Source organism: Furipterus horrens, unplaced genomic scaffold, assembly GCF_987537825.1.
Source record: "Furipterus horrens unplaced genomic scaffold, mFurHor1.1.pri manual_scaffold_3, whole genome shotgun sequence".
Classification (NCBI taxonomy): Eukaryota; Metazoa; Chordata; class Mammalia; order Chiroptera; family Furipteridae; genus Furipterus; species Furipterus horrens.
Genome location: NW_028327173.1, coordinates 36,821,381 through 36,848,615, shown reverse-complemented (window position 1 = coordinate 36,848,615; position 27,235 = coordinate 36,821,381). Strand labels below are relative to the sequence as shown.

The following is a 27,235-nucleotide window of genomic DNA, read 5'->3' as shown; positions in this document are numbered from 1 at the left end:
GTGAAGGAGGCATCTTCTCTCTGGAAAGGAGGCCTCTGGGGTGGGGAAGCTGGGAGGTGCTGAGTGATCATCGTAATTTCACAAAAGCATAGACTCTGGGTGCGGAGAGGGGCTGAAGAGTCTGTCAGCACCACACCTCCATTTCCATATGAGGAGGTAGGCCCACTGTGACTGATGGGTTCAAGGTCACACACACAGCAGCAACTGGGGCCACTGACTTCACACACCTCAAACTTGCACCTTCATGCTTTCCAGGTTATGCACTGGCTCCATCCTTAGCCCGTTGTCTCCTCACAGCAATCCTATGTGGTGAAGCAGGGGTATTACCCGTGAATGCAGATGAAGGAAGCAAGGCTCAGAGAACTTAGGTGACTTGCAAAAGGTCACACAGCCCACAAGCGGCAGAGCAGAGTTCGATTGACCATGGACTGTCTGCCACTTTCCTTGGCTAGTGTTCTTATGATAAATAGCCACTCCCACTTCCTTTGTCCTGGGTTTCTCATTCTCCCCCCACTCTGCCCTGGTATCAGCCCTTCCCCACCGCCCTCTGGAATCCTGAGTCCTTTGTGGCAGCTCATCTGTTGCCATGGCACCAGATTATGATGTCGCAGACCCTGGATGACTGGGTACTGCTCCTGGGATGTGGAGAACAGGGACTCACAGAGGTGGGCATTGTCCAAGAGGCGACTGGCATGAAGGGACATGAATCCCTGGAAACAGGGAGCCACGGCCTCCAGCCCAGCCGGGGAATCACCCTGGGAGCTGGAGCCAAGGTTGCCAAGGCCAAGAGAGTGGGGGCTGGCATGGTTTGCTCCAATAGCCTCGAAACACCGCCCAGCCCTCATCACTTGGCAGTGCCGATGTAGCCTCTGGATGAGGGGCTCTCGGGCTCCGTTCACTGGGATGTTCACTCAGATCCCTCAGGAGAACCGTGTTTACCTTGTGTTCTGTGTCGGCGCTGCATGGGAAAGCTGCTGCCCCCACTTGCCCAGAGAGGGCGGGAGCTTGCCCAGAGTCACCCGGAGATTCAGTCTCAGCTCTGACTCCAAATCCTTCCACGTGATTACACTTCAGACAGGCCCATCCAGGTAGTTTAGTCTAGTCCCCAACCTGAAAGTGGCATGCTGCCTGCCTCAGTTTCCCCAGGGCAGTCCGTTAGCAGAGCACAAGTTGTCATAAGCCCAGGTTTATTCTGCTGGACATTTACGGCCACATTCCAGGGGGACGCCTTGTGCAGGCACCTCCAGGCTATCATTGCTCCGCCTTGTCCTGTGACTTCTGGATCAGTCACACTGCGTGTGCCTCTCTGGAGTCCTGCTTCTTAGCCTGTATTGCTGCAATGGCTGAGGGACTTAGTGGCAGGATCCTAAGCGTTGGCAACTGCCACCTGGAATTGAAATCCCACTTCTGCCACCTTTCACCCTCACATCTTTGAACCTCCATTTCCTCTTGTATAAAAGGGATTAACAGCAGCTACCAGGGGCACCTGACCGTGAGGCCAAATTGTGACCTTGGGCATGTCAATTAGCCCCCTGCACTTCCCCTGTGTCAAGCAGGACAAATGGGCCCATTGCTGTGGGGGTTCCCGGAAAAGTGCCTAGCACAGACACTGGCACACAGAATACACTCAGAGGATGCTGGAAGAGGGAAAAAAATAAAACACCGGAAAAGTGTTTCTTTTTTGGACACTGAGATTCTGGTGGAGAAAATACTGCTGTCCAGGTTAGGAAATGCCCCAGGTGCTGTGGGTCATAACTGCACTTACTTTTCAGATGATTATGGGCTGTGATTTACCGTGCTGGTAACTGTTACCTACCACGACCCCTCGGTGCAGGGCTCAGGACCCTGGCCTGGGAGTCAGGAAAGCTGGTTCTGACCCCTGCCTTGCCGTTGCCCTGGGCTGGTCCCTTTCCCTCCCTGTCTGAGCCTCCAGCTCCCCACCTGTGGGTAGGTTCTGATTCCTGTGGTTTCTTCAAGCCCTGCACAGACAAAGGTGTTCTTCTATGGAAAGTGTAAAGAAAACTCATCTTAGAATGCACATCTACTGCAAAGATTCCACTGAAAAGAAAGGCAGAAATGGAAATGGATTTAGGAGACCCCGTATCTGTCCCCCAGTCCCTGCCAGGCTGCTGGGGTGATGGGGTGGGAGTGAGGGTGGGGGTGTGTGTGGCAGTCACGTGGTTCCAGAGGCAGCCAGAGGGCCTGTGGAAGGAGGTACAGAAGTCAAGGCTGGCCACTGGGAAGGTGCTTCTGGGGAGAAGAGGAGCCCAGCCCTGGAGTGTGTGAGCAGAGGCTGGGCAGCTGTGTTTCCAGTGGGTTCAGTGCCCCCACGAGAGCTACCCCGAGTGAGGTCCTGTGTTGAATGTGACGTAGGACCTACACTGGAGGAGCGTGGCGCCAATGAAGGGACAGGGAGGATAGCAAAACATACTGGACTCTGTGTCTCGTCCCAGTTCTGCTACCAGCTATGAGATCTCAGCCTGCTACATGCATCCCCTGGGAGAGCATGGAACACCCCATCTCCTTTGCTTCTAATTAAGAGTTCAAACCATAAAAACAGCAATGGCTGCTACTTTCTGAGCATCTGCTGTGTGCCAGGGTCTCTTCTGTATGTCCTTCATACATTATAACTTCTTGTAACTCCCCACGCCCCAGAGCCCTTTGTTTTCTTCTTCCCTTTATATAGATCAGAAAACAGAGGCTCGGGGATTAAGTAACAACCCCAAGGTCAAACAGAAAGGAGAGCTGGGATTCAGACCCCTCTCTCCATGTGGAGGCCTCCCCCTCCAGACTGGAAACACCCTGGGAGCAGAGACTAATTTGGGTATCTTGCCCTATAGATAGTCTCTTTCCACCACTCTAAACAGAGAATACCTTATTAATTATGCCACAAAGGAATCATTTGCCTTTATGATTTGTTATCACCAGCTTTCTGGTGTTTATGAAAGAGGCCTTGACTTTGGGCTGGTTGTGGTGAGCAGGACAAGCAGGTAAAGGGACTGAGGACTGGCAGAAGGGAAGTCTTCCTGGAGGCCGTGACAGTGGAGCAGGACTTTGGGGGAGGAAAGAGGTCTGGTAAGGGGCTTTCCCTTGGTGGATGGATCCTGTCACCCTTGTTGGACTTGAGTCTGAACTTGGAGGACAGGACAGGCATCACCTGTCTCCACCTGGTGCTCAGTAAAAGCCTTTCTCTCCTGTCCCTTCCCCGTGATTGATGGGGCACCCCGTGTCCTAGTGTGGCTGCAGGAGGCCATCTGGTTCAGCACCTTTTGGTCACCCCATGATCACCTGCCCACCAGGCCCCTTACACTCTTGTCCTTGCCCCACAGCCAAGAAGACCTGCATGGACAGTGACTTCACCTGTGACAACGGCCACTGCATCCCCGAGCGGTGGAAGTGCGATGGCGAAGAGGAGTGTTCTGATGGCTCCGATGAATCCGAGGCCACTTGCAGTGAGTCCTGTTCCTCGGGCCGGGGTGGGGGGTCTTGTTCTGGGCTTCAATCTCCTTGTTAGTCTTCCTTGTTGGGAGGCTGGGAGGCTCGAGTGAGGTGATCTGTCAGTCATAGCCCCAGACTCACTGTACTGCGACCTCGGGGGCTCCGGGCAAGCAGCAGGTGAATCTAGTAGCTGGTGTCAGGAGGCTGGTTTGGGGGCTTTCTTCACAGCCCTCTTGCATGTTGGGCCCAGCTCCTATAGTACCAGGAGCCGGAAACAGCCCCTCCGAGCCTTCTGCCCAGAAGTAGCCATAGCACATCCTCTAGGCCTCCCCTCAGCCTCTCCCACAATTTTTCTGAGGACTCCGATCATAATTCTAATAGTACCGATGAGAGCTGGTGCTTGTGAACCTGTACTGTGTGCCAGGCACAGTGCTAAGCTCTCTGTGTACATTAATTCATCTTCTCCTTGCAGCAGCCTCATGAGGCAGGTCCTGTCACTGTCTGAATTTTACAAAGGAGGACATCGAGGCTCAGAGAGGTTGAGTGACTGGCCCAAGGCTCACCAGCCAGGACTTTGAGGCCTCAGTGTTCTGCCCGGCCTCCAGAGCAGGCTGGGTGGCAGCGAGGCAGCCTGGGGTGAGGTGGAAGGCCAGAGCTGAGCTGCAGGCCTGCCTCCCACAGTCAGGGCTTTGTCTCTCTGTGATTTCTTTTCCAGGCGCTAATCCTCAAAGCAAACTTATACCAGGCAGGTTATTCATTCTGTGACATTTGTTAAATTAAAAAGGAGATGAGCAGGGGGGCGGGGAAGGACCCAGTGGTCCTGGAGGCAGTTTCAGCAGAGTAAGCCTGAGACAAAAACCTGGGGAGGGGAAGGAGGGGTGGGGGTGGGGCAGCACAGTACATGGAGGATGGTAGGGCTTGGGGAGACTTACCTGGGTCCTTGTTAGGGGTCACAGTTGCCCCAGAGGCAGAGTCAGGAACAATGGAGGTCAGTGTCCCATATAGTCCCATCCAGGGCTGAGGCTAATGATAACTGGGTTTCCTTGTCTCCTAGCAACAGAGCTGCCAGTCTCCCAGTGAGAGAGAGAGAGAGAGAGAGAGAGAGAGAGAGAGAGAGAGAGAGAGAGAGACCCCTGCCTAAGAAAGGGACCCCCTCGCTTCCTTGAACTGCAGCCCCTGCCTTCCCTGCCTTGCCCCTGGCCCTATCCGTTCCTCACCCACCAGACAGCCAAACCCAGTGCTATCCTGGAGGTGCCTGGATTGTCCTGAGCTTAAAAAAGAACAAAGCCCAGCCACACCCACAATGGCTCTCATCTTCCTGACAGCTTTGGAAGGGGGATCGGATCCCCATTTAGAGAGAAGAAAACAGGCTGGCTGGGATAGGTTCACCCAGCTAACAAAGGGCACTGCCAGCCACGTGCGTTTGCGGAGGGGGGCTGTGGCCACAGGGGGCTCTTCCATCATTGCAGTCAGCCAACTGGGCCACCCAGCCCCGGCTCCAGCAGTTACCCTGGACACTGGGGGCAGAGGGGAGGAGAGGGGGGCCTCATCACTGTGATCATGGGGATCTGTCTCCCTGCCGAGAGCTGTGCTCCCCCCTCCCCACATGTCTTACTGTGTTGGTGTCTCTTTTCATCTTCCTCCTGCCTCCCGCCCCCCACCAGGCCCTGCCCACCCCTGCTCTCTGGGGTGACTCCCTCTGCTGCCTGCCCCTCTCCTGCACGCTGACCTGCCTCATGTTTCCTTGTCTTTGCCCCTTTTGCCCATTTAGCACTTGCTGCCTTTCCATCCTCGGGGCCGTGCAGGGGCCCCTGGTCTCACCCCTCTGCCGCCCAGGCCTGCTCTGTACCCAGCTCTGAGGCACTGCCCTTTGACAGCCGAGTAACTGGAGGCCTGGAGAATGTGAGGACCTTGCTTCCAAGACACACAGGCACAGCATGGCTGGTCTGCCTTTTGTGACAACAGGCTCCACAGGCTCTCTGAGGCTTGACAGGGCACCCCATGGGAGCACAGCCCAGGCTGCCTGCAGGGAGTTGGGAGGCTCAGCTCTCCAGGCTCACCCACTGATTGGCTGTGAGGGCTGCACACGGTCCTGCCCCTCTCTGGGCCCTGGTTCCTAACATTCTGTAATTCTAAAGGCCATGATTCTATGATTCCTAGACTCTTAAGATTCTGAGGCCTTCTTTCTCCCTTGCCTGGGCCCAGTTGGGACACAAGGCCTGGGATCTCACTTCTCATGCGGAGCTGCACGGTCAGAGGCCAACAGGCCTAAGAGTGGTGAGGGCTGCCTGGCAGAGGTTGGCCAGGGTGGGAGCTTGAGGGTCAGGCAGAACTGGGGGCAGAAGGACCTGATAGTAGGTTTGCTCACGGCTTCCTGACTGAATGGGAACCCCTCAGCCAACTCCACTGCCCGTTTAATTGGTGTTGTCATAGCAACCTTCACAGCCTACCAGGTTTCTGGGGACTGTGCCAGCTCCCAGGATTGAGCCCCCTCCCCGCCCCAAAGAGGATTATAGGCAGCAGTAAAGTGTAGTGGACATGGTATTTGATGTATTTGGGTTCCGGCTCTCTCACCTGTGAGGCAAATTGCCCAGTCTCCCTGGCCCTCAGCTAATTCATCATTAAAATGGGGATACAGTAGTCCCTCTCTATATCACAGTTCACTTATCATGGCCTCACTGTATCGTGGGATTTTTAAAAATATTATATTTAATTATTTATAGCGGATTTTTCGCTATATCATGGGATTTTGCAGTACTGTATACGTATGTTGTTAAAGTTACGTAGGTTTAAGGGTGTAGAATATGTTTAAGAACATAAGTAGTGTTTATAAAAGTGTGGAAAAGGTTAATAAGGGAGTGGGAAAGGTTAATAAGGGACTGGGAACAGTTTATAAGTGTGTGGGAAGGGTTTATAAAGCCTTACAATATATATAAATACTAAAATAAATGTAAGGTTCCTACTTGGCGGATTTTCACCTATCACTGGGGGGTCTAGAATGTAATACCCACAATAAGTGGGGGAATACTGTAATGGAACCTGCCTTAGAGGGGATATGAGGATCAAATGAAAAAATGCATATAAAGTGTCCATGCTGGAGTGATTGTCAGTGTTATTTTTATTATTAGATTTTGACTTCGGGCCCTTTCCCTCACATACACCAGTTTAAAATCGTAGAATAGTATAAGTGTGTGTGTGTGTTGGGGGGTGTTATATTAAAAGGGAACAGGATTTGGGAGCAGCTCCCCATTCTTATGTCCCTCCACTATGTCATCGACCCCTAGCTGGCTAGGGTTTCTCCCAGCTCGGTTTCCTTCTGGTTCTGGATTCTGTGTCTATCCAATATAGCCAGGAGTCACAGTAGGAAAGCCTGGGACATTTGCCTAATGAAAGTAGCATCTCGGCTCTAATTATAGCTCACTTGATTGGGGCTTCTGACCCCCCCTTTAGGCATCTGTTGGGAGAGGAGGGGGTGGGGAGATTGTTTTCAAGGTGAATGAGTTATAATCCTGGGTTCTGCTTATTGAAAAAAGGGTTTTATTAATGAATCTTAGAACCTTTCCACCAGGAAGAGAACTGCACTGATTAACCAAGTATACCTTCCTATTATAAATAAGAAGTAGCAGGCTAGAGATTTTCTGTGATCACCCAGCAACTTAGGGGCTGACCCAGCTATAAGTACTTTTCTGACCCCGTGTGAAGAAGCTGGGACAACTGCCACTTCTACACAGTGGAAGGTCCTGTGCCGTGCTTCCTAGGCAGCAGCTGGACACTGACAGTTACCACTACCTGAGCTCTGGTCCCCTTGGAGCTGGCAGGCCCCCTTTGGAGGTTGTCTGCCCCTAAGCATCACGTGACCTGACACTGCAGACATGCTGCTCCCTCAAGCAGCCGTCAAGTACTTTCATTCTTTTATTCAACAGACATTTCCCTTTTTATTAATTTGTGAACTTATGAATTAGAGAAAGTACCCAAGGGTTTGGATTTCTGGGGCAGGATTCTCTGGGAATTTATCAATGCCTACAGTCGCTCCAGCAAGCCAGAGCTTTGCCAACTGTGTGGGATTCCTGAATCTGAGATGGCAGACTCCTCACTCCTGCCTCTCAGCACCTGGGGACACTTGGAGAGCAGGTGGAAGGCTTCCCTCAGGCATCTGCCCTCAGAGGAAAAGACAGAGAGAGACAGAGACAGAGACAGAGAGAGGCAGAGACAGAGACAGAGACAGAGAGACAGATACGCACGTTCCGGGGTGGGGGTGATCCTGGTGGGCCACGTGGACTCTGATCATGTGCATCTCCAGAAGTGAGACCAGGGCCCTCCCAGCCCTTTGCGTTTGCATTTTATGAAATAAAACAAAGGTAACTGCTGTTTCCTGAGCTCTGAGTTTGTTCCAGGCTCTGAGAGTAGGGATTTTCATATATTCTCCCATTTAAACCATCCACCAACTCTAGAAGTTCATGTAACCCCGTTTTCAGATGAGGAAAGCCAGGGTGCAGAAAGGTTAAGTGACTTGAGAAGGAACTTCATGTTAGTAAATAAGATTTGGACACAGGTCTGTCTGACTTCAAAACGCATGCTCTACCTCCTGCGTCATGCTGCCTGGGGCCTCTGGCTTTGGTCATCCTGAAAGTGGACATCAGACTGCCAGCTGCCACCCTGCAGACCCTGCCTGCCTGAGCAGGGGCCCTGTGAGCTCCTTCCTCCAGGACCCCTCTCGATCCCAGGGATACTGGGGAGACTGACAGGGGGCAGGGGTGGGGACCCACGGGGCCTGCTTTTCCCTTGCGGTAGATAAGTGCAAAAAGTCAAGCAGTGAATTTGGAGTCAGAACCTGGGATGAAAGTCCAGCTCTGCCCCTCACTGCAAGACTGTGAGCAAACAACTTACCCTCTCCAGGGTTTGTTCTTCTCAGTCATAAAATGAAGGTAATGGTAGTACCCCCTTCATAAGGAGATGCTGCACTCCCAGGACTAGGCAGTGAGAGGCCTGGCCCAGTAGCCCAGAGAGCGAGCATCATGTCCTGGCTTAGGGAAGAGCTACGTCACAACTGGGACGGGGAGGTTCCGGGAAGGACCAGCAGTTGGAACAACCAGCATCCAGTAGCCTCAGCAGGACCCTTCCCCTCCCTGGCCTCTGTCTCCTGTCACTCTAATGGCTGCTCCTCTATGTGACCTCCAAGGCCTCTTGAGTCCCGGCATTCCAAGACAGTCCCTTTGCTCTGTGAGGGCAGGAGGGCTAGAGTCAGGCACTGCTGAATCCTTGAGAGCTTGTAATTAGAGCTGTCTATTTAGGGACACAGCAAACGTCTTATTAATTATAAAGAAAGGAAGCAGATGGATTGTTTAATCATTGTCCTTGCTGAAAGGTTATGCAATTAACTGTATAAATATTCACTAAAAGTTCGTGACTGCCTGCTGCACTGGGGTCTGCAGAACCAAGCCCCCACAGGTAGTATGGATGGTCAAGGGACATTTTAGTTACCTGGGCTTTGGGGCAGAGTGTGGAGCTGGTTTGGAGCTGGTTTGGAGCCAGTTCTCCACCCACAGGGTCATGTGGGGTTTGAGGGAAAGGGCAGGATTCTAATCAGAGGGACCTGGACTCTGCCTTTCACTGCTGTGCATCTTTGGGCCATGACAGTACTCCGTCTGTCTGAGCCCCGGCTTCCTTATCTGCAACATAGATAGAGACCGCTACTCTGCTTCACTCAGTGGGCAATGCTGACATGACAGTCTCTATGAATGGTGCCCTTGGAGATGACGCTTACAGCCTTCAGGGCCTGTTTGCCTGGCAGGGTGAGGGTAAGAGTGAAATGGGAAACCAGCAAAGGCTCAGCGTGAAGCAGCCTGATGTGCTGGAGGTGATCAGTGAACATGACGTACTTCCAGTTCCCCTGTGAGTTTGTTCCCTGAGGCCTGGGTCAGGAAGAGCCAGTCCCTTGTCCCTCCATCCCATCGCTTGCTCAGTGACTTGCAAACATATAGAACATCACTATCACTTTTCTAGGAGTGGATTTAAAAGAAATGAAGTATCCTATATCTTTTCAACTTGCAGAATGATAACCTGGGAGTTCTCAAAGCAGGCGCATGGGGGTGGAAGGAGTTGCTAAAATGCAGATTTCTAGGCTCTACCCTCAAAGTCTGGATTCAGTCTACGATAAGCTGGGGCCCAGGAACCTGCATTTCTAACAGCTCCCACGCCTTCACTCCTTAGTTAGGACTCTGGGAAATGCCAATCAGCTTCAGCTCCCTTGTGTTCTGGTGGCCCTGAAGGGCATGTGCTTACTGAGGGCCTGCAGTGTGTTGCTGACTGAGATGCTCTTGAAGAGCCCCACTTGCAGACTCCCAGGCCCTTCAACACCCTGTGTTGCAGCCCCAAGGCCACCCCGGGCTCAACCAGACAGTTACTTGTTAAGAGAAATTTCTGTAAAATGAATCCTGTGAGTCCTGTATTCCCAATGGGTTTCCTTCTATTTCACAAAGTGTATTCCTAGGGAGCATAGAATATAGTCAATAATATTGTAATAATTATGTATGGTGTTGTCCTGGCTGGTTTGGCTCAGTGGATTGAGCGTCGGCCTGCGAGCTAAGTGTCGCTGGTTCGATCTTCCAGTCAGGGCACATCAGAGAAGGAAAACTCTGACTCCAAGAAACCTCCGCTGCCTTGCGGCATACCTCTTCAGGGGAAAGGCTAAGGGAGTAAACCCCGACAGAAAATCCGGAGCCGGAGTCCCTAAGGCGGTTTGACGTTGTAGTCAACACCGGCAACTCCTGCGGCGCACCTGAAGCCAAGCTGGATTGACTCCGTCTTTCCCTTGGACCCTTCAGCTGCGAAGAGAGGGGGGGTCTGCTGCATGGGCAACAGCAGACCCTCCATATCACCCTGCCCAGGCTCTGTAGCTTCAGCTTCACTGGAGAGGACACTCCAGCGTCATCGCAAGATGTCGATCTAACACGGGAGGAGACAGATACCATGTCACTCCCGAGTCAGACTGCACAGCCATTCTCGGCGGTGCAGATAGACTCTTAAGAAGCTACACCATCGTCTCTTGAGACGGACGGCTGCCGACGACGACAACACCGGCAACTCCTGCGGCGCACCTGAAGCCAAGCTGTATTGACTCCGTCTTTCCCTTGGATCCTTCAGCTGCGAAGAGAGGGTGGGTCTGCTGCATGGGCAACAGCAGACCCTCCATATCACCCTGCCCAGGCTCTGTAGCTTCAGCTTCACTGGAGAGGACACTCCAGCATCATCGCAAGATGTCGATCTAACACGGGAGGAGACAGATACCATGTCACTCCCGAGTCAGACTGCACAGCCATTCTCGGCGGTGCAGATAGACTCTTAAGAAGCTACACCATCGTCTCTCGAGACGGACGGCTGCCGACGACGACGACGACGACGATTCCTAGGGATAACTTTGGGGTCCATACTGGGGTCTAAGGAACTCCTCTCTCATAGCATGGTAGTGTTCGGAGGCCTGGGCTCAGACACCTGCCCCCAGCCCATCTTGTCCATGTGCTTTTCTCCATCCTGTATGGCCTTTCATCCCAGCTATGGAAGAGAATAAACTTGGTCTGAGATCAGAGAGAAGAGCTGAGCATCAGGCAACAGTGACCCGCTGCCGTTGGGTGCAATGGACTATGCCCAGTCCCTGGCATCAGACACAGCTGACTCTGAGTCCTCACTCCGTCCTTAACTGGCTGTGGACTTACCACCGTGTCCAGTGCACACCAGTGCTCAGTAGATGCTCACTGAGAGAATAAAGCAGTCAGTCCTCATCTGTTACGTGTGGATTAAGTATCATTTGTGCACACCGGGCTGGGTGTTCTAGTTCTAAGTTCTTCCCAGACGTTAACTTAGGCATCATAACAATCCTATGAGGTAAGGAATAGCTTTATCCGAACATCATTAGCACAAAGATAAGGATTGTTGGCTAAGGTAGATAGCTGGTGAGTGACCAAGCTAGGATTTGAACCCAGGCAGCAAAGCTCCCGAGCCTATGACCTTGAGCTCCATGCTGGAAGCCACAAAATAATCCTCACCCTGCTGAGTTACTGTGAAGACTTAAGGCTGTGCCTGGAACAACCCAAGAGACCATTGTGTTTAGGCCTGAAAGGCAGGAGCCAGCCATCAAGGTCTCAGGTGCATTTACCTTGGCTGGGTTTGTCACATGGGTCATCCTGAGATGCTCCGGGTGAGAGCCATCCCCAGCCCTGATCAGGTTCTCATTCTTTCTTCCAAATTGAGAATCAACCCTGGGGCTTCAGGCCCCTGATTGAGTCAGTCCCTGATTGCGGCTGCAGTAATTAGAGCTGTGTGGTCCCGCTGGGGCCTGCCACACGGCAGCTGCTCTGAGCAGCCGCTCGCACCATTGCTGGGAGAGGGGCTTGGAGGGGGTGGGTTGTACCAGGGAGCTGTTGAGGTCTTGTTGAGCCCTTCAGATCTACAGGTTCGGATCATGGAGTCATTGATCTGGAAGGCAAACCGAGGCCCAAATGGGCATGCCTCGCCCAAGGACACACAGCTCGGAAATGACAGAGATGCATGCAAGGCATGGCAACTCCATGTTGCTGGAGCTTAAAGGGGAGATTCATAGGGGTGGGGGGTGGGGCCGGTGAGGCGGGCAGGGCTTGACCGGATCAAAGAGGCTTGAGTGCCAAGGACGAAGGGGGCATGAAAGGGGACTAGTCAGGACAGCGGTGGAGTCAGATACAGGATTCAGAAAGTCTTAGGGGCAAACAGAGACTTCTTAGATGAAGAAACTTGACACACGAGACAGGAAGGCTTTGATGGATTCTCAGGGCCTCGGGCCAGGTGGCTGGGGCCAGGCAGTAGGACTGGTTGGCACTGTGCCCTGTGTCCTCCTTGGCCAAGCCATGCACATGTGTCTGTCTCCACAGCCAAACAGGTGTGTCCTGCAGAGAAGCTGAGCTGTGGACCCACCAGCCACAAGTGTGTGCCCGCCTCCTGGCGCTGCGATGGGGAGAAGGACTGCGAGAGTGGAGCGGATGAGGCTGGCTGTGCCACCTGTGAGTCCGGGTCAGATCCCCAGGGCCTGCCCAGACCTGGGAGGGGCTTGGTCAGTGGAGCAGAAAGGGTGACAAACAGGACACTAGTAATGGCCAGGCACTTTGGAGACATTTTCTTCTTTCATCCTCACAACCACCCCATGAGCAGCCATTATCATTCCCATTTTATGGGTGAGGAAACTGAGGCTCAGACAAGCGAGGAAAAGTACCCAAGGCTGGGTGGTGGGACTGAGATTCAAATTTAGGTCTGGACAGCAAAGCCCATGAGTTTTTACCATGCCTGACATTTGCACATCCATTCCATACGTCTCTACCAATCTCTGAGCAGGGCAAAGGGAACCAACGGGGCCAAAGCAAGACATGGTGGTGGCCTGGTCCAGGGCACTGGCAGTGTCAGGGGCAGGTGGGGATATGGGGGGTAGGAAGGAGAGGACAGATTCCTGAGGTGTGAAGAACTGTTGCTGAAATCTCAGATTTAAGAAGACATTCCCAGCAGCCTCGGCAGGGACAGATGGAGGAGGTCACTGGGACAGTTCCACATCACTGAGCTTCAAACACAGGATTATCTTCATCCCAGAGAGCAGGCCAGCAGGTCCTAGGCCAGTGGAGAGCGTGGCTGGGCCACACTTGTTTTAATTTGATGGGCGCCTACTGTGTGCAAGGCCTGAGCCAGGCTCTGGAAGGGACAAGGGGCGAGTCCTACACAGTCCTCTGTCTAGGAACTCAGAATTAATGGGGGAGACAGACTGGCTATTGATAACTAGGCTGTAAGGCTGGGCTGAGACCTGGGCAGTCACTCGGGTGCTCTTGCCAGGCACTTGCCCACCACTGCCTTCTACCCCCCTCCCTCCACCATCTTCTGTATTTGCATCTTACCCATCCTTCCTAGCCCAGGGAAAATGCCGTCTCCTCTGGTGGCTTCTGAGTCACGGCACTCTAAGGTCCTAACTAAGTCCAGAGTTTGGATGTGTCTGAAGCAGGAAGCATCTGGGTGTGGGGAAGGATCCTGGTGGGGGCCAGCAGTTTCAAAGCCCCGATGATGGCACTGGCTCTTTTCTTCAGCTGGATAATTTTGTGGGTCCTCACCACCGATGAGAATCCTCTCCCCTCCTCTTCCCCCCCACCCCCAAAACCAGGTATTTACTTGGTCATGAAGGCCATCAGCCACTATTGTAGAGGGTGGGGATAGCTCTAACTAGGGCATGTTGTAGCAGGAAAGTTCCCTGTTAATTATAGCAGATAGGGGTGTTAGAAGGTTTTAGAGGGCTTCACTCCTACAGCTCCCAACCATGTGGGCAAAGGAAAAAGAATGCTCCCCTCTTCAACACTCAGTTTCTGACATTTGTGAATGCTGTGAGCGAGGTCTCTGGGCATAGGCCTGAGAATATAGATCTCAAAGTTGCTGTCAGCTTTAAACCCTTAGAGAGAACTCAGCATAAAGAAGTACTTCCTTTCAGGACTCTGAACATAGTGAGTCCTCCCTCCCTTGATGTGTGTAAGCTGAGCCTGGACAGGAAGGAGGGGAGCTAATCTTTTCTTGAGGGGCAGACATCACAGGGTGGTGTGTGCTTTTCCCACCAATGCCTCGAAATCCCAAAAGCCCAGAAGGGGAAAAAGTGCGTCTGTCATAAACTTGATAGATCTGTCAGTGACACATGGCATGAACTGTCTACATTGTGAAACTGAAGGCATCATTCTTTTCTATGTTAAATAACAATGAAAAGATGACATTTTTCCATCAGTAAATAAAAACACAGGCTCTTGGCGCCCCCACGTGGAGAGGTCTGGTGCTGTCACCTCCATGTTACCTGTGGTCACAATCATGCCCCCACCTTAGCCCCCAGGCTTGTTCTTGACCTCTGTAAGAAATGAAGGAAGGAAGGAGGCAAGGAGGTAACAGCTCTGGAAACGGCTTGCACTCCAGGAGAAAACCAGAAAGCTGAGAGGAGTCAAAATAGAAAGGAAGAGCCCCAAAACCTGAGTTCTGTTTCCCTTGTCACCCTGGACTGTGCGACCCTGGGAAAATTGCTCCCCTCTATGGGCCTCAGTTTCCCATCTGTAAAGTGGAAGTTGGGCTGGTGATCTCTAAGGCCCTCCTGGACACTGGGCTCAGAGAAGCCCACAAGAGAGGGGAAGCCCAGGACCCCAGGCAGGGCCAGTGACCTTTGCCCTTAACTACTGCACGTCCCTAAATTAGTCCTTATACCCAAGCTAGTCCAGCACCCATTTACAACACACCCAGCCACTGCAGAGAGCTCTATGCCAGGCCCTCAGGACAATACTGGGTTAATCTCAGAGCAAGCCCCCAGGCAATCTGTGGTCATGGGGCAGATGGAGAAGGATGTGAGACCCAAACACCTGAGCATGATGTGAAAGGCACCCGACTGGAGAGTAAACGTGGAAAGGAAGGAGGCTTCCCAAGCAGGGGAACATGAAGTAAGTCACAAAAGAGGTGGAATTTGGGCCCTTGACAGATGAGAACTCATCGGTGTAAAGTGTAGAGACAGTGGTGGGCAAGAGGTGTGTACCCAGCAGATGGAACAGCCTGTGCCAAGGCCCAGAGGTGGGAACGTGTGCAAATGACCCAGTGAGCGCAGGAGTGACGTAGTAATGGGACAGAGCAGTGGCTCCATGCCAGTGGCCTTGGATGCCAGCCTGGGGGACTTACTGAGATGGTACAGTGCAGCCAGATGGGAGGGTGGGGAGGAACCGGAGCTGTGCTGTAAGGAAATAGCCCCAGACCTTCTTCCCTGGAAGTCAGTGTCATGTCACATACCATTTCCTAGGAACGTCACAGAGTCCTTTAAGACAGGCGGCTTTAGAGACGCTCCTAGTGCCATCCCCCTGCTGGCGGCAGGACGGGAATTCCCACTCCCAGTGAGGCCAGAGGTGCTCAGGGAGGGCAAGCGTGTTGCCCAAGGTCACCCCCTGTGGAAGCCCCGTTTCCGGTTCCTGACGGCATGTCCACCCTTCAGCCCCCGAGCAGAGCTTATCCTGGCCCAGAGGTGAGGGTCTGGGCCCCTGCAGCGGACCAGCGGGCCGGGTCGCTGTGGATGGGGTCCGGCGGGCCGACCGGCTCTCTGTCCCGCGCAGTGTGCGCCCCGCACGAGTTCCAGTGCAGCAACCGCTCTTGCCTGGCCGCCGTGTTCGTGTGCGACGGCGACGACGACTGTGGCGACGGCAGCGACGAGCGCGGCTGTGCTGACCCGGCCTGCGGGCCCCGCGAGTTCCGCTGCGGCGGCGAGGGCGGCGCCTGCATCCCCGAGCGCTGGGTCTGCGACCGCCAGTTCGACTGCGAGGACCGCTCGGACGAGGCGGCCGAGCTCTGCGGCCGCGCGGGCCCCGGGGCCACGTCCACGCCCGCCGCCTGCGCCGCCGCCCAGTTCCCCTGCCGCAGCGGCGAGTGCGTGCACCTGGGCTGGCGCTGCGACGGCGACCGCGACTGCAAGGACAAGTCGGACGAGGCCGACTGCCGTAAGCCCGCCCCCCATAGCGCCCAGCCCCGCCGCGGATCCGCAGGTCCGCCAGGCGCGCCTTTCCCCCGCTGCCGATCAGTGAAAGTGAAGTGGCTGCTAAGCTGCGGAGCTCAGGTCCCAGCGGCACCGGTGTCCTTGGCTGACGCCCTCCCTGCCATCCCCTCCCACCGCTGCCCTTTTCAGTCCTAGGCAGTCACCCACTCGTTCCAACACGGGGAGACCTCGGTACACCCAGGAACTCGTGCCACCCTCCTACCTGCTGGGCCTGCTCATCCTTCAAGGACTCGCCCAGAATCCCAGCTGGGCTGGGACTGTCCCCTAGGCTGCTGCGGGTCCCCAAGCTGCCCTCTCTTACAGCACATCCGCCAGTGTTATGCTGCCCTCTGTGTTCCTCAACCCTCCTCTGCACCCTTGCTCTCCTAGAGCAGCAGTCCCCAACCTTTTAGGCACCAGGGACCGGTTTCGTGGAAGACAATTTTTCCACAAACTAGGAGTGTGTGTGTTGGGGGTCGGGGGTGATGGTAGTGTGGCTGGGTTCCTAACAGGCCACGGATGGGACCAGGGTCGGGGGTGGGGAGTTGGGGGGGGGTTGGGGATCCCTGTCCTGGAGGATGGGGAAGCTCTTAGCAGTTTTTTCGGTTCCCAGGCCTGGCACAGCGCGGCACACCATGCGTGCTCAGGAAGGGTTTGCTAAGGGGATGAAGTCCTTAAGAGATGAGCACCTAGGCTAAAAAGAAAACCACGTTCGCTCTGGAGGTGTAGCCCTGGGGAGAGGCAGCAGACGGAGAAAACAGGAGACCTGAGTTTTAGTCCTGGCTCTGTCAGCCAGAGTGCTGTGTGACCCTGGGGGAGGCCTTCCCCCTCTCTGAGCTTCAGTCTCCCTATCTGTACACTGAAAGTGCCTTGGTCAGGTGTCCTTTGAGAACTCCCAAGCTCAGCCACTGGTTCTGTTCTTTCCAAGGGTGGACATGGGGTGGGGGCCGGAGAGCTGTCCCAACACCATGTTGGGTTTGACCCTCTCTACTTGCCTTCTCCCTGCAGCACTGGGGACCTGCCCTGGAGACGAATTCCAGTGTGGGGATGGGACCTGTGTCCCTTCAATCAAGCGCTGCAACCAGGAACAGGATTGTCTGGATGGGAGTGATGAAGCTGGCTGCCTAAAGGGTGCGTGTGGTCAGAGGCAGAGGGGCAGGATCCTCCATGAGAAGCCTGACCTCTCCCCTGACCCCAGCAGAGAGAAAGCAGAGTTGGAAGCTGCCTCCCCTTGGTCCCTGAGATGCATCATTCCTCAGAGCATCACTTGCCCCTAAGCCACACGGACCCCTCTCTGGGTTCTTAGTGGCACCAAAACTGGATTTTTAAGGACTTTGCAAAAGATGAAAGAAGCCTACAGGGACATCAAAGGGCAAGCAGGAAGTCCAGCTCCCACCATTTGTCCACGTCTAAGTCTCCCAGTGGCTTTTCTTACTAGTTCCCAGATGAGCAGAGGCTGAGTCATACTTCCCAGGGGCCCCCCTTAATTCCCAGATGGCTCTTCTGGTCATCACTCACCCCCTCACCACCACCCCACCACCCCGCAGGAGCAGGAACCCTGACCTACTGGTCTTCTGGGGAAATGCAATGAGGCAGGCCCCCCTTTCCAGGGCCCCTGGGACATAGGTCCCCCTCAGGAGATGGTCAGTCCAGCCCCCAGGGTCTCTGCTGTGCTGCTGCTTTTCCCTCCCAGGGCCCTGGTCCTACCATATCAGATGCAGACCCCAGCCCTGCCCAACTCCCTGATGCTTGGGCACCCCGACAATCCCTGGGGCCCTGTCCTTCTGTGAGCAGAGCCCCTACCAGCCCTGCAGACACTGTCTGTCCTGGGCCACCCTCTAGAGACATTGGGGCTGGGGATCTGCTCACCTCCCCTGGGCCCGGCCCAGCCCTCCATGCCGAAGGTCTCACAGGTGCTGTCCACTCTCTTGTCTGGCCAACAGAATCGACATGTGAGGGTCCCCGCAAATTTCAGTGTAAGAGTGGAGAGTGCGTGGACGGCGGGAAAGTGTGTGATTCTCAGAGGGACTGCCGGGACTGGTCGGATGAGCCTCTGAAAGAGTGTGGTACAGTACCTGTCTACATCCAGCTGCTGGACTAACCCTCCCTCCATGCCTCCTCCTGCAGCCGAGCCCAGGCCCTGGGCTGCCCTCGGCGCACGTTCTGCTCTGACCCTGTCTCTGGACTCCTATGGTGTCCTGTGGCCTCAGATGGAGCTCTCTGCCTCTGGGGCCTCTCATTCTGCCTTTCTACACACAGGCCTTTCCTTTCCAGCCCAGATGCTCAGAAATTATGCTTCCTCTCACAAACCCAGGCTCTGCTCCTTTCACATTCAGACCTCTGAGTTTTCTCACTCTGGAACCTTCTCTCTTACTCAGTGTCTCTTCCCTGCTGTCCTAGCCAGGGCCCTGGCCTCTGAGGCCTTCCACCCCCTACAGGAGGTAGAGGCGGGAATAGCAGGCTTGGTCACTCACCACCTGGCTCAGGTGAGGGGAGGACAGAACCAGCAGCAGAGGGTAGTGTCATCCTGAGCCCTGAGGAGGCTGGACTTTCTGGACCCCAGACCTATGGGCCGGGCATTAGTGAAGAGCAGAAGGAGATGGCTGTCCTGACGGCTGGAGCTGTCAGGTAGGTTCCAGGCTGAAAAGAACAGGCGAGCCTGGGCTAGAGGCGGGGTGGGCATCCCAGAGAACATGCAGAAAGCTCAGCATAGGCTCCAGGAACATTCATTTCTGAGGTCAGGGGTTTGGACAGAGAATTCCTGGGAGGACAGAGCCTAGGTCACACCCTCCCTCTCTACCTTCCTGGCAGACATGTTTTCACCAGCACTTCCCCTCTGGGGCACTCAAGGGAGCTTCAGGCTCTGGAACTGCATAGGAACGGCATGTTTCTGCCCCTGTTGGAGATTTTAACATTTATTTTGAAAGGAAGAGTAGCTGGGTGAAGGTCACTCAGCCTGCACTTGAGCTTGCAGATGACAGATTCACACCCCAAGGCCCTGCCAAGAGAAGTTCTAGAAGAAGGAACCTGTGGAAAAGAAGATGGGGAAGCAGGAGCAGCTGAGCCCAGTCCCACCCACGCCCGCCCAGATTTGGAATTAGCCAGGGACTACTAACCTACTAAACTCTCTTCTCTCTGTCTTTTGCATGACATGCCAAAGAGAAGTATGTACGCATGTGTTTGTGTCTGTGCTGGTGAGAGGCCAGTATCTGTATCCATGGCTCCTTCTCTGAGTCAGGCAAGGGAATTACATCACATGTCTCTGCGTGTGTCCCCACGTCTGTGTGAATGTCTGTGGAGTCCATGGGCCTGTCTGTGCCTCTGCACGTAGGCTGGTGTGTGCATGTGCTGGGAAAGTGACACTGCCCCTTCCTTCCATGGGGGATGTCTAGCTGCTCAGGCCTCTCCGGACCACCTGCCTCTCTCCTCCCCTTCAGGTCCTCCAGAAGGATCACCTCCAGGCTAGATAGAATTGGGAAGACCCAGAGATTCCCCTTCAGCCTCTGCCTCGGTGCTAGTCTTCCAGGGAAGGGTTGACAGCGAAAGACAAGTCCAAACCCGCTACTCATTGTCTCCCTGACCACCTCAGCCCTGGAGGACTCTGTGCTGTCCCTTGTCCCCTTTCCAAGCCATCCTACACATGCCATTCCATCAGGGTTCAGTAAATACAAGTGTTGAGTTGCTGCCACCTGCAAAAGAAGAGGGAGGAAGTGAGCGGGTGCATGAATAAGGCAGGTAGGGAGCAGGTGAACAAATGAATGGACAGCACTGAGGGAATATATGGATGGGAGAGGTCAGGGAGGGCTTGGAGTGACAGGAAGATTCCTGGAGGCGGTGCCTGACGAGATCACCCCAAAAGTACCATGGCTTGGCCCATGCCAAGGGGCTGGGGCTTCTGGGGCCAGGCCTAGCTGAGTCACTCCCAGGCCCCCCCGAGTCATGGGGTTGCTTTGGTCTTCTTCTTTCAGTTATGCCAACATCCCGGGGAAACAGGAGGAGGCCAAGGGGTAAAAGGAACATTCCCTAAGCATGGCTCAGGCTGGTGGTGGGGCACCCACAGCTGTGCATGGCCTGGGGTAGGCAGCTCAGACCAGCTGTTTGCATGGCCATGGCTGGCTCAGCTCAGCTCAGCTCTGCTTGGCTTCGCTGGAGTGGCGGTGCATGAGCCTGGAGGGCAGAGGGGTGGTACGGCACCTTCCCTCGGTTTGCAGCAGTAACCTTCTGTGATTCTAAAGCTCAGAAGATGCTGGGAGGACTTGGTGAGCCTTGGTCCCGGCCTCTCTGACCTCCTCTAGGACCCGGCTAGAAGGTGGTAAGGGAGTGGGTGACGGGGAACCAGATGACCTCCTAGAATCCCTTCATCCTTGGCAGCAGTCAAGGCCTGGGATCAGGCCTGGGACTAAGCATGGGACTAGACAGGTGCTGAGAGGAAAAGGGAAAGAAATTCATTGTAGTTCATGGCAAGAGAGAATTGACTTAGCAATAGCTCAGTGTAGGAAAAGGCCTGGAAGTCTTAGATAACCACAGGCTCAATCCAGGGAAAACTGTTCAGACTTCTGTGGGGTGGGCTAGCTCTGGGCCCTGTCCAAGTGGGACATGGGCAAATGGAGGATATCCAGAAACAGGTACCTGATCAGTAAGGGATCAGAAATCAGTGCTTTGAGCAGATTCTGAGGGAGCTATGAGACTCTGGTCAACCCCACACAGCAGAGCTGAGAGTGGGGGCAGAAACTGCAGGGAGGCTGATCCTGGGAGGAAGAGCTCTGCTCCGGGTGGAGCCAGCTGCCTCAGGAGGGCAATGGGCCTCTGAGGCTGGAGATGTTGAAGGGAGGGCGTTTCAGAAGGGATTACCAGGATATCCTGAAGGTTATATGTGGCACATATAGGACCCTTCAACCCTGAGGTCACGAGGAAGGAGGAGCTGGGAGAAACCTGTTTGTGAAAGGAAAATCCTTAGGCAGCCAAGCTGCCTCCAACCTGGTGATGGACAGAGCCCTGGCCTGGGAGGCAAAGGATCTGAGTTCCGGTTCCACTCTGTCCTTGAGCAAGCACCTGCCCCTCTTTTGACCCACCTCTTGCCCAGTCACCTGGTTAATGAGGCTGAGGCTCAATGAGGCCACAGTGCATCCTGCTCTATGGGAGTCCCGCTGCCTGAGTCTCTGCTTCGGCTCTGGGCCCACCCCTCTGGCCCCCACCCCAGGCTGGGCTCTGGGACCCTCAGGAGCCCATGTCCCTTCCAGGGCTGAACGAGTGTCTGCACAACAATGGTGGCTGCTCCCACATCTGCACTGACCTCAAGGTTGGCTTTGAGTGCACCTGCCCCGCGGGCTACCGGCTCCTGGACCAGAAGACCTGTGGCGGTGAGACCCTCCCCTCACGCCCCCAAGCAGAGGCAGACGCTCGTGCCAGTTCTGACCTCTGCTCCTTCCCCAGACATCGACGAGTGCGAGGACCCCGATGCCTGCAGCCAGATCTGTGTCAATTACAAGGGCTACTTTAAGTGCGAGTGCCACCCTGGCTACGAGATGGACACGCTGACCAAGAACTGCAAGGCTGTCGGTACGGACACCCCGAGGTGGGGGCGGGGAGCTCTGAGGGGACTCAGAAAGCAGTGTGCTTCCATATATGTGAGGAGTAGGGGTGCACACAGTGCTCAGAGTGGACGTCATGTCGCATGCACACTGCACTGCACACCATGCCCACATGGACACGGCCCAGAGCCACCCAGTTCAGCCCACAGACACCACACTCGCACCGCACACAATACACGGACAAACTGGACCATGCAGACTCCACACAGCACAGGCAGCCCACACAAAGAGCGTGACATGTACAGACCTAACATGGATCAGGTCAGCCAACTGAATTCATTCGTTTTATTAGTCCTTTATACGGGACACCTACCATTGTTGTAGGCACTGGATTCAGCAGCAAGCAAAACAGACACAAATCCTCATCTGCCCTCATGGGACTAACATTCCAGTGGGTGAGACAGACAAGAAATCGGATAAATAAATAAAACACAGTGCATGGCAGATGGTAATAAGGGTTAAAGAGAAATACAAAGCAGGGAAGGAAAGAGGGATGTCCAGGAGGGCAGTGGGCTACAGCTCTAGACAGGGTGGTCATGGAAACCCTCACCTTTATGAGAAGGTAGCATTCGAGGTGAAGCAGGGAGCCATGCATTTATATACCGGAACAGCATCTGGCTAAGGAACAGAAGTGCGAAGGCCCTAAGGTAGGAGCATGCCTGGTTTCAAACACCACTGATAAGCCAGTGCCGCTGGAGGAAGGAGAACAGATAAGTCAGAGAGGTGACTCTGGGCATCTCTCAAAGGTCTTCTAGACCATTGTGGGTGCTGACTCTGGTTTTACTCTAAATCAGGGGGAAGCCTTTGAGGGCTTTGAGTAGAGGAGGGACATGGTCTGTCCTACGTTGTAACTGGCTGCCATACCCGCTGTGTTGAGAACAGACTGTAGGGGACAAAGGAGGAAGCAGGAAAGCCATCGAAGGCGTTTTGGCAATAATCCAGAAGAGAAGTGATGGTGGCTCAGGAATATGAGAGATGGAAAGACTGGATAAATTTTGAGTGTCAGGATTTATTTTAAAGCAAAGGACTTACATATGAGTTGAATGTGAGTTCTGAGAGAAGAAAGAGAGCCAAAGATGACTCCAAGGTTTTTTGCCAAGCAGCAGGAAAAACAGGATTGCTATTTATGGAGCTGGGCAAGATGGGGAGAAAAGCAAGTTTGGGGAATTAGATTGATTTGGACATGGTATGTTTAAGAAAACTAGACATCTAGTAGGCAGTGGGTCTATGAGCCTGGAGTTCAGATGCACAAGTACAATAAATGATGTATATTGATTATAACAATATAGCCTATAAACCCAAAAAACACCACCCAAACTGTACAATATACAATACACACATAAGCACATAGCATGTAACATGCAATTTGTTCTTACCCCCACATGGGACACATGCAATATACAATATGTATTATGTACATGCATTGGAGACAGCACACAACTGCCCATGTAGGCACCAAACCCCACAGATGAATATCTAAAGTGCAGTTAGGCACTCTCCCCCAGGGGATTGCCCCGGCCTTTCTTCTCAGGCACCCATCTCCTAAGCTCTAAGGGTCCTCACAAGACTTACAACCAGGGGAGCCGTGGGCAGCGGCAGCTCATCCCGGGCCAACCTCTGACCCTGTCCCAGTGAGCTGACAGCAGCCCCACTTCGCTCCTTTTTTTCCTATAACGTTTCTTCAGAGCCAAAGCAGCTCGCCTAGGCTCTCTGCTGTTGCTTCCTGTATCCTAGGTCCTCCTTATTTAACTGTCTCCAGCTTTAATAAATGTACTCTCAAAATAAAAAATAAAATAAAGTGCAGTTAAACAAAAACTCAAATCATAAACACACGGGTTCCTGTCACAGTCACGGCTCTCAGTACAAACCACCCCAGGATACCAGGAACCCCAGTGACTGCCCTCAGGAAGGTCAAGTGTCATTGCTCTCATTTGGGGAAGAGGAAACCGCCCAGTTCGGCGGCGGCAGAGCCAGGCCTGGAAGCCAGCTTCCCTCCTTCCTCCTGCCTGCACTTGGAGCCTGGTGTTCCTATGCTCTCTGTTTGTGCCACGCCTTCCCAATCCCCCCCCACGCTGCTTTGAATTAGTCTCCATCATTACACGCAGGTCACACTCCCAGCCCCAGGCCCCACGTGGCTCTGCGCTCATCCCACCCTGCCCCTGGAGAACACATTAGCCTGGCACAGATGCACAGTGGCAGGAACCAGGTGGCCTGCAGAAGTGGCAGCTGGAAAACAGAGAGAAGCACGGACAGCTCCCGGCACAGGTCTTGCCACTTAGACAGAGCAGGTGCCTGAGAGGCCTGATACACCTAAAAATGGGCTGGGGGACCCACCGCCTGTGCTCAGTGCTGGGCCCTGATAGGCCTGTGGCACAGTGTCCCTCCATGGGCAGTAGCCCAGAATGTCTAGGTCACTGATGATCTTCCTAAATCTAATCTAAGTCTATAAATGGGTTTTGTGAACACGTGGGCAGTTGTGTGTTGTCCGCATTGCACATATATAACCTGTGTCATGTATTACCTCAGAATCAGGTGCAAACTCTTCACCCAGCTCACAGGACCCTTTGTGGTCAGGCCCCTGCCAACCCCTGCCATGTCCCCAGATGCACTCTGCATAAACTAAAGACTCACAGTGACCTCCCTGGATCTCTTCCCTTGAGTCTCACCCCAGCTGTGATGTCTGTCCTCCATACGGAGCCTCAGTCATCTTTCTAAAACACTGAATGCTCATTTTTCCCCTTCTCAAACTATAGCAGTGGATCCCTAAGCGGAGGAGGTGGTAGCTACTCGGGGGAAGCGCCTTCTAGGTAGAGGGGACAACTTGAGCAAAGGCCCTGAGGCAGCAAGAGTTCTGCCATAGCTAGGTATTGACAAGTAATCTGGTGGTTGGAATCTTTAGAGGGTGAGTGATGAGGCTGGACAGGGAACTTGGGGTCACACTGCCCTCAGTGCAAGCCTAAGGAGGAAATGGGGAGTCATAAAAGATTGTGGGGGTACCCTTGCTGGTGTGGCTCAGTGGATTGAGCACTGGCCTGCAAACTGTAAGGTTGTGGTTCAGTTCCCAGTCAGGATACATGCTTGGGTTGCAGGCCAGGTCCCCTGCAGGGGGCGTGTGAGATGCAACCAATTGATGTATCTCTCACACATCGATGTTTCTCTCCCTCTCTTTCTCACTCCCTCCCCCTCTCTCTAAAAACTAAATAAATAAAATCTTTAAAAAAAAAAAAAAAGATCGTGGGGTAATTTGTATCTGATAAAAAGATGAAAAATCCTTCTGTTATGTGTGGTGCTTTTGCATCTTATGCTTTTTGTATCCATTATTCCATCTGCTCTAACCTGTGAGGTAGTATCGTCACTTCTGTTCTACAGGAAAAGGAGGCATCACCCAGCAGACCAATGGCAGAGCCTTGGTCTCCACTCCCTGGCCTCTACACTGACCCTTTCTCTCTCCACCTACCTGCATGGCAGCTGGCAGAAGCCCGTCCCTAATCTTCACTAACCGGCACGAAGTGCGGCGGATAGACCTGGTGAAGCGGGACTACTCACGCCTCATCCCCATGCTCAAGAATGTCGTGGCGCTGGACGTCGAAGTTGCCACCAATCGCATCTACTGGTGTGACCTCTCTTACCGCAAGATCTACAGGTGAGCAGTGGCAGGTGCCTGTCACCCAGGCCTTGGAGGGTGGGGGAAGGGTGGAAGAGGAAGAGAGGAAGAGTGGCCTCTCTGCCCCCTCTGTCCCTAGAATTCTCTAGAACAGAGCTGGGGCTTAGGAAGGGATCACAGAATCACAGTGGCTGTGGAACTGCCAAGGACTTCACCCACTGGGCTGGCCTAGGCTGCAGGCTCTGTTGGGAGAGCAGCTTAGAGCTCCACACTCCTGACCCCTGGCGACCTAGTGGGGCAGTACAAGACACAGGGCAGAAAGGAAGAAATCCCCAGCTTTGGTGCGGGCTTTCAAAACAGCTCACACATCTGTGTGTTGGATCCTGAGGACTCAGAGTTGACTCAGACTGCCTAGAGGATTCCACTCAATACAGTGACATCCATCATGATGGCAATGAGGGGGAAGTACAGAGGAGGCGCCGGCCCAATCTGAGGGGTCAGGGAAGTCTTCCTGGATGCACCGCCCCGGTCTAGCCCTTAACTGTGTCTGAGACATCACCGTCAGTGGACTTTTGCTCTCAGGAAGGCTCTTCACACACCACGATCTCTCCTAAGATTTTCTCAGGTGCCACAAGCCTGCCTCCCGCCATGTTCCAGCCCCATTTTGGCAGTCAAAGCCTTTCTTTGTCCTGAGATACATCCACTTAGCAGACCTGCCAATGATCAGACATTGGGGAGACTGTTGAAAGAATGATGGGGGGACAGATGGATGGATAGACAGATAGGTAAAAACAAACATACCAAGTGCTACTCACTGACAACACAATGTCTATCCCCCCCTCCCCGCCCCCAACACAGAGACATACTCAGTCCGTACTCACGCACACAGGAACAGCTAGAGCAGTGCCTGTCCAACGGGTGTTACTGAAAGAGGCAGAACTTTATGACAGCCTGGCTATGGGGCGGAGGAGGAAGAGTCCAGATGAATTCCCAGGTTCATTGTGGGAGTTTTAGGCTCTGGCTCAGCAGGTTTTGTGGACAGTGGTGCTGCTCTCTGAGGTGGTGGCTATGGAGGAGAAACTAGTGGCTGGTGGGGCAGCTTGGCCGCTGGCTGAGGGGAGGGGAATGGAGATGAGGGGTTTTGGTTGTGTTGAGTTTAAGGTTTCCATGGGCCATCGGGGATGGGAGTTGGCTTTACAATATGGAGCATGAGAGATCTGTCAGGATGGGAGAGTCAGTCATGGATGGCAGTGGCCACTGTGGAACTAACTGCGCAGAGGTTATGGCGGAGAAGAAAACCTTGGGAAAAACAGCACTGGGGAGACAGACAATCCTATTAATGTTGCCCCCTGGTTGTGTACTGTATTTTCAGCCCTTTCTATCCATTCTCACTGGCGCAACCTTCCTGCAGACCTTCTTTATCTCTCACTTGGATGCAATGAACAGCCTTCTAACCGCTCTCCCTGCCTTCAGTCCCTCCCCTTCCCAAGGAATTTCTATTTCCTTACAATCATCTCCTTACAGTCCACAGGTGCCACAGTAACCTAACATGCCTACCTGACTGTCCCCTTACCTGTCCAGTGGCCTGCTCCAGGATAAATCCCAACCCCTTAGCATGGCATGCAGAGCCCGCCTGGATGTGGCCCCTTCCCACACTTAGTTCCAGTCTTACATCCCACCTGCCCAGTTCTACCCCAACTGAATATCTCACCTTCTTTGGTATTCCATTTGCACATGCTGTTCCCTCTGCTTTCTGTTCTTTGTGCTCCTAATGACCTAGTCCTTTAGGACTTGACTATAAAGCCTTCTGCAGCCTTCCAGGATGAGGTAGTTTCCATTTTTTCTGCTGCTATAGCCCCCAATACTTTCCATAATCACATTATATTGTAATTATATGGCTATAAATTTCTGTCCCCCACTAAACTGAGCCCCGCTGGGCCAGACACTGTGGCTGATTCAAGCCTATATGCTTACCCTGCTGGCCTGGGAATGTGTTGGATAGAAATTAGCCAAGCTCCTCTAAAATCCATTGCCATGGCCCAGAGGGGAAAGAGAAAGAGGAGC

General features: G+C 53.7%; 1 protein-coding gene across 5 annotated transcripts in view; it reads left to right on the top strand.

Moving 5' to 3' along the window:
* Positions 1-27,235, top strand: part of LRP8 (LDL receptor related protein 8) — a 73,073-nt gene that overhangs the window by 30,124 nt on the left and 15,714 nt on the right. Inside the window, exons 3-10 of one of the 5 annotated variants that reach the window (XM_090269496.1) lie at positions 3,330-3,452; positions 12,339-12,467; positions 15,561-15,941; positions 16,985-17,107; positions 19,945-19,983; positions 21,217-21,336; positions 21,410-21,535; positions 25,036-25,210. In XM_090269496.1, the coding sequence (XP_090125622.1) occupies positions 3,330-3,452; positions 12,339-12,467; positions 15,561-15,941; positions 16,985-17,107; positions 19,945-19,983; positions 21,217-21,336; positions 21,410-21,535; positions 25,036-25,210 (1,216 nt within the window). Of the gene's footprint in view, positions 1-3,329; positions 3,453-12,338; positions 12,468-15,560; positions 15,942-16,984; positions 17,108-17,919; positions 18,043-19,944; positions 19,984-21,216; positions 21,337-21,409; positions 21,536-25,035; positions 25,211-27,235 lie in introns of all 5 variants that reach the window. The other 4 variants (XM_090269494.1, XM_090269498.1, XM_090269497.1 and 1 more) reach the window with 4 other exon arrangements.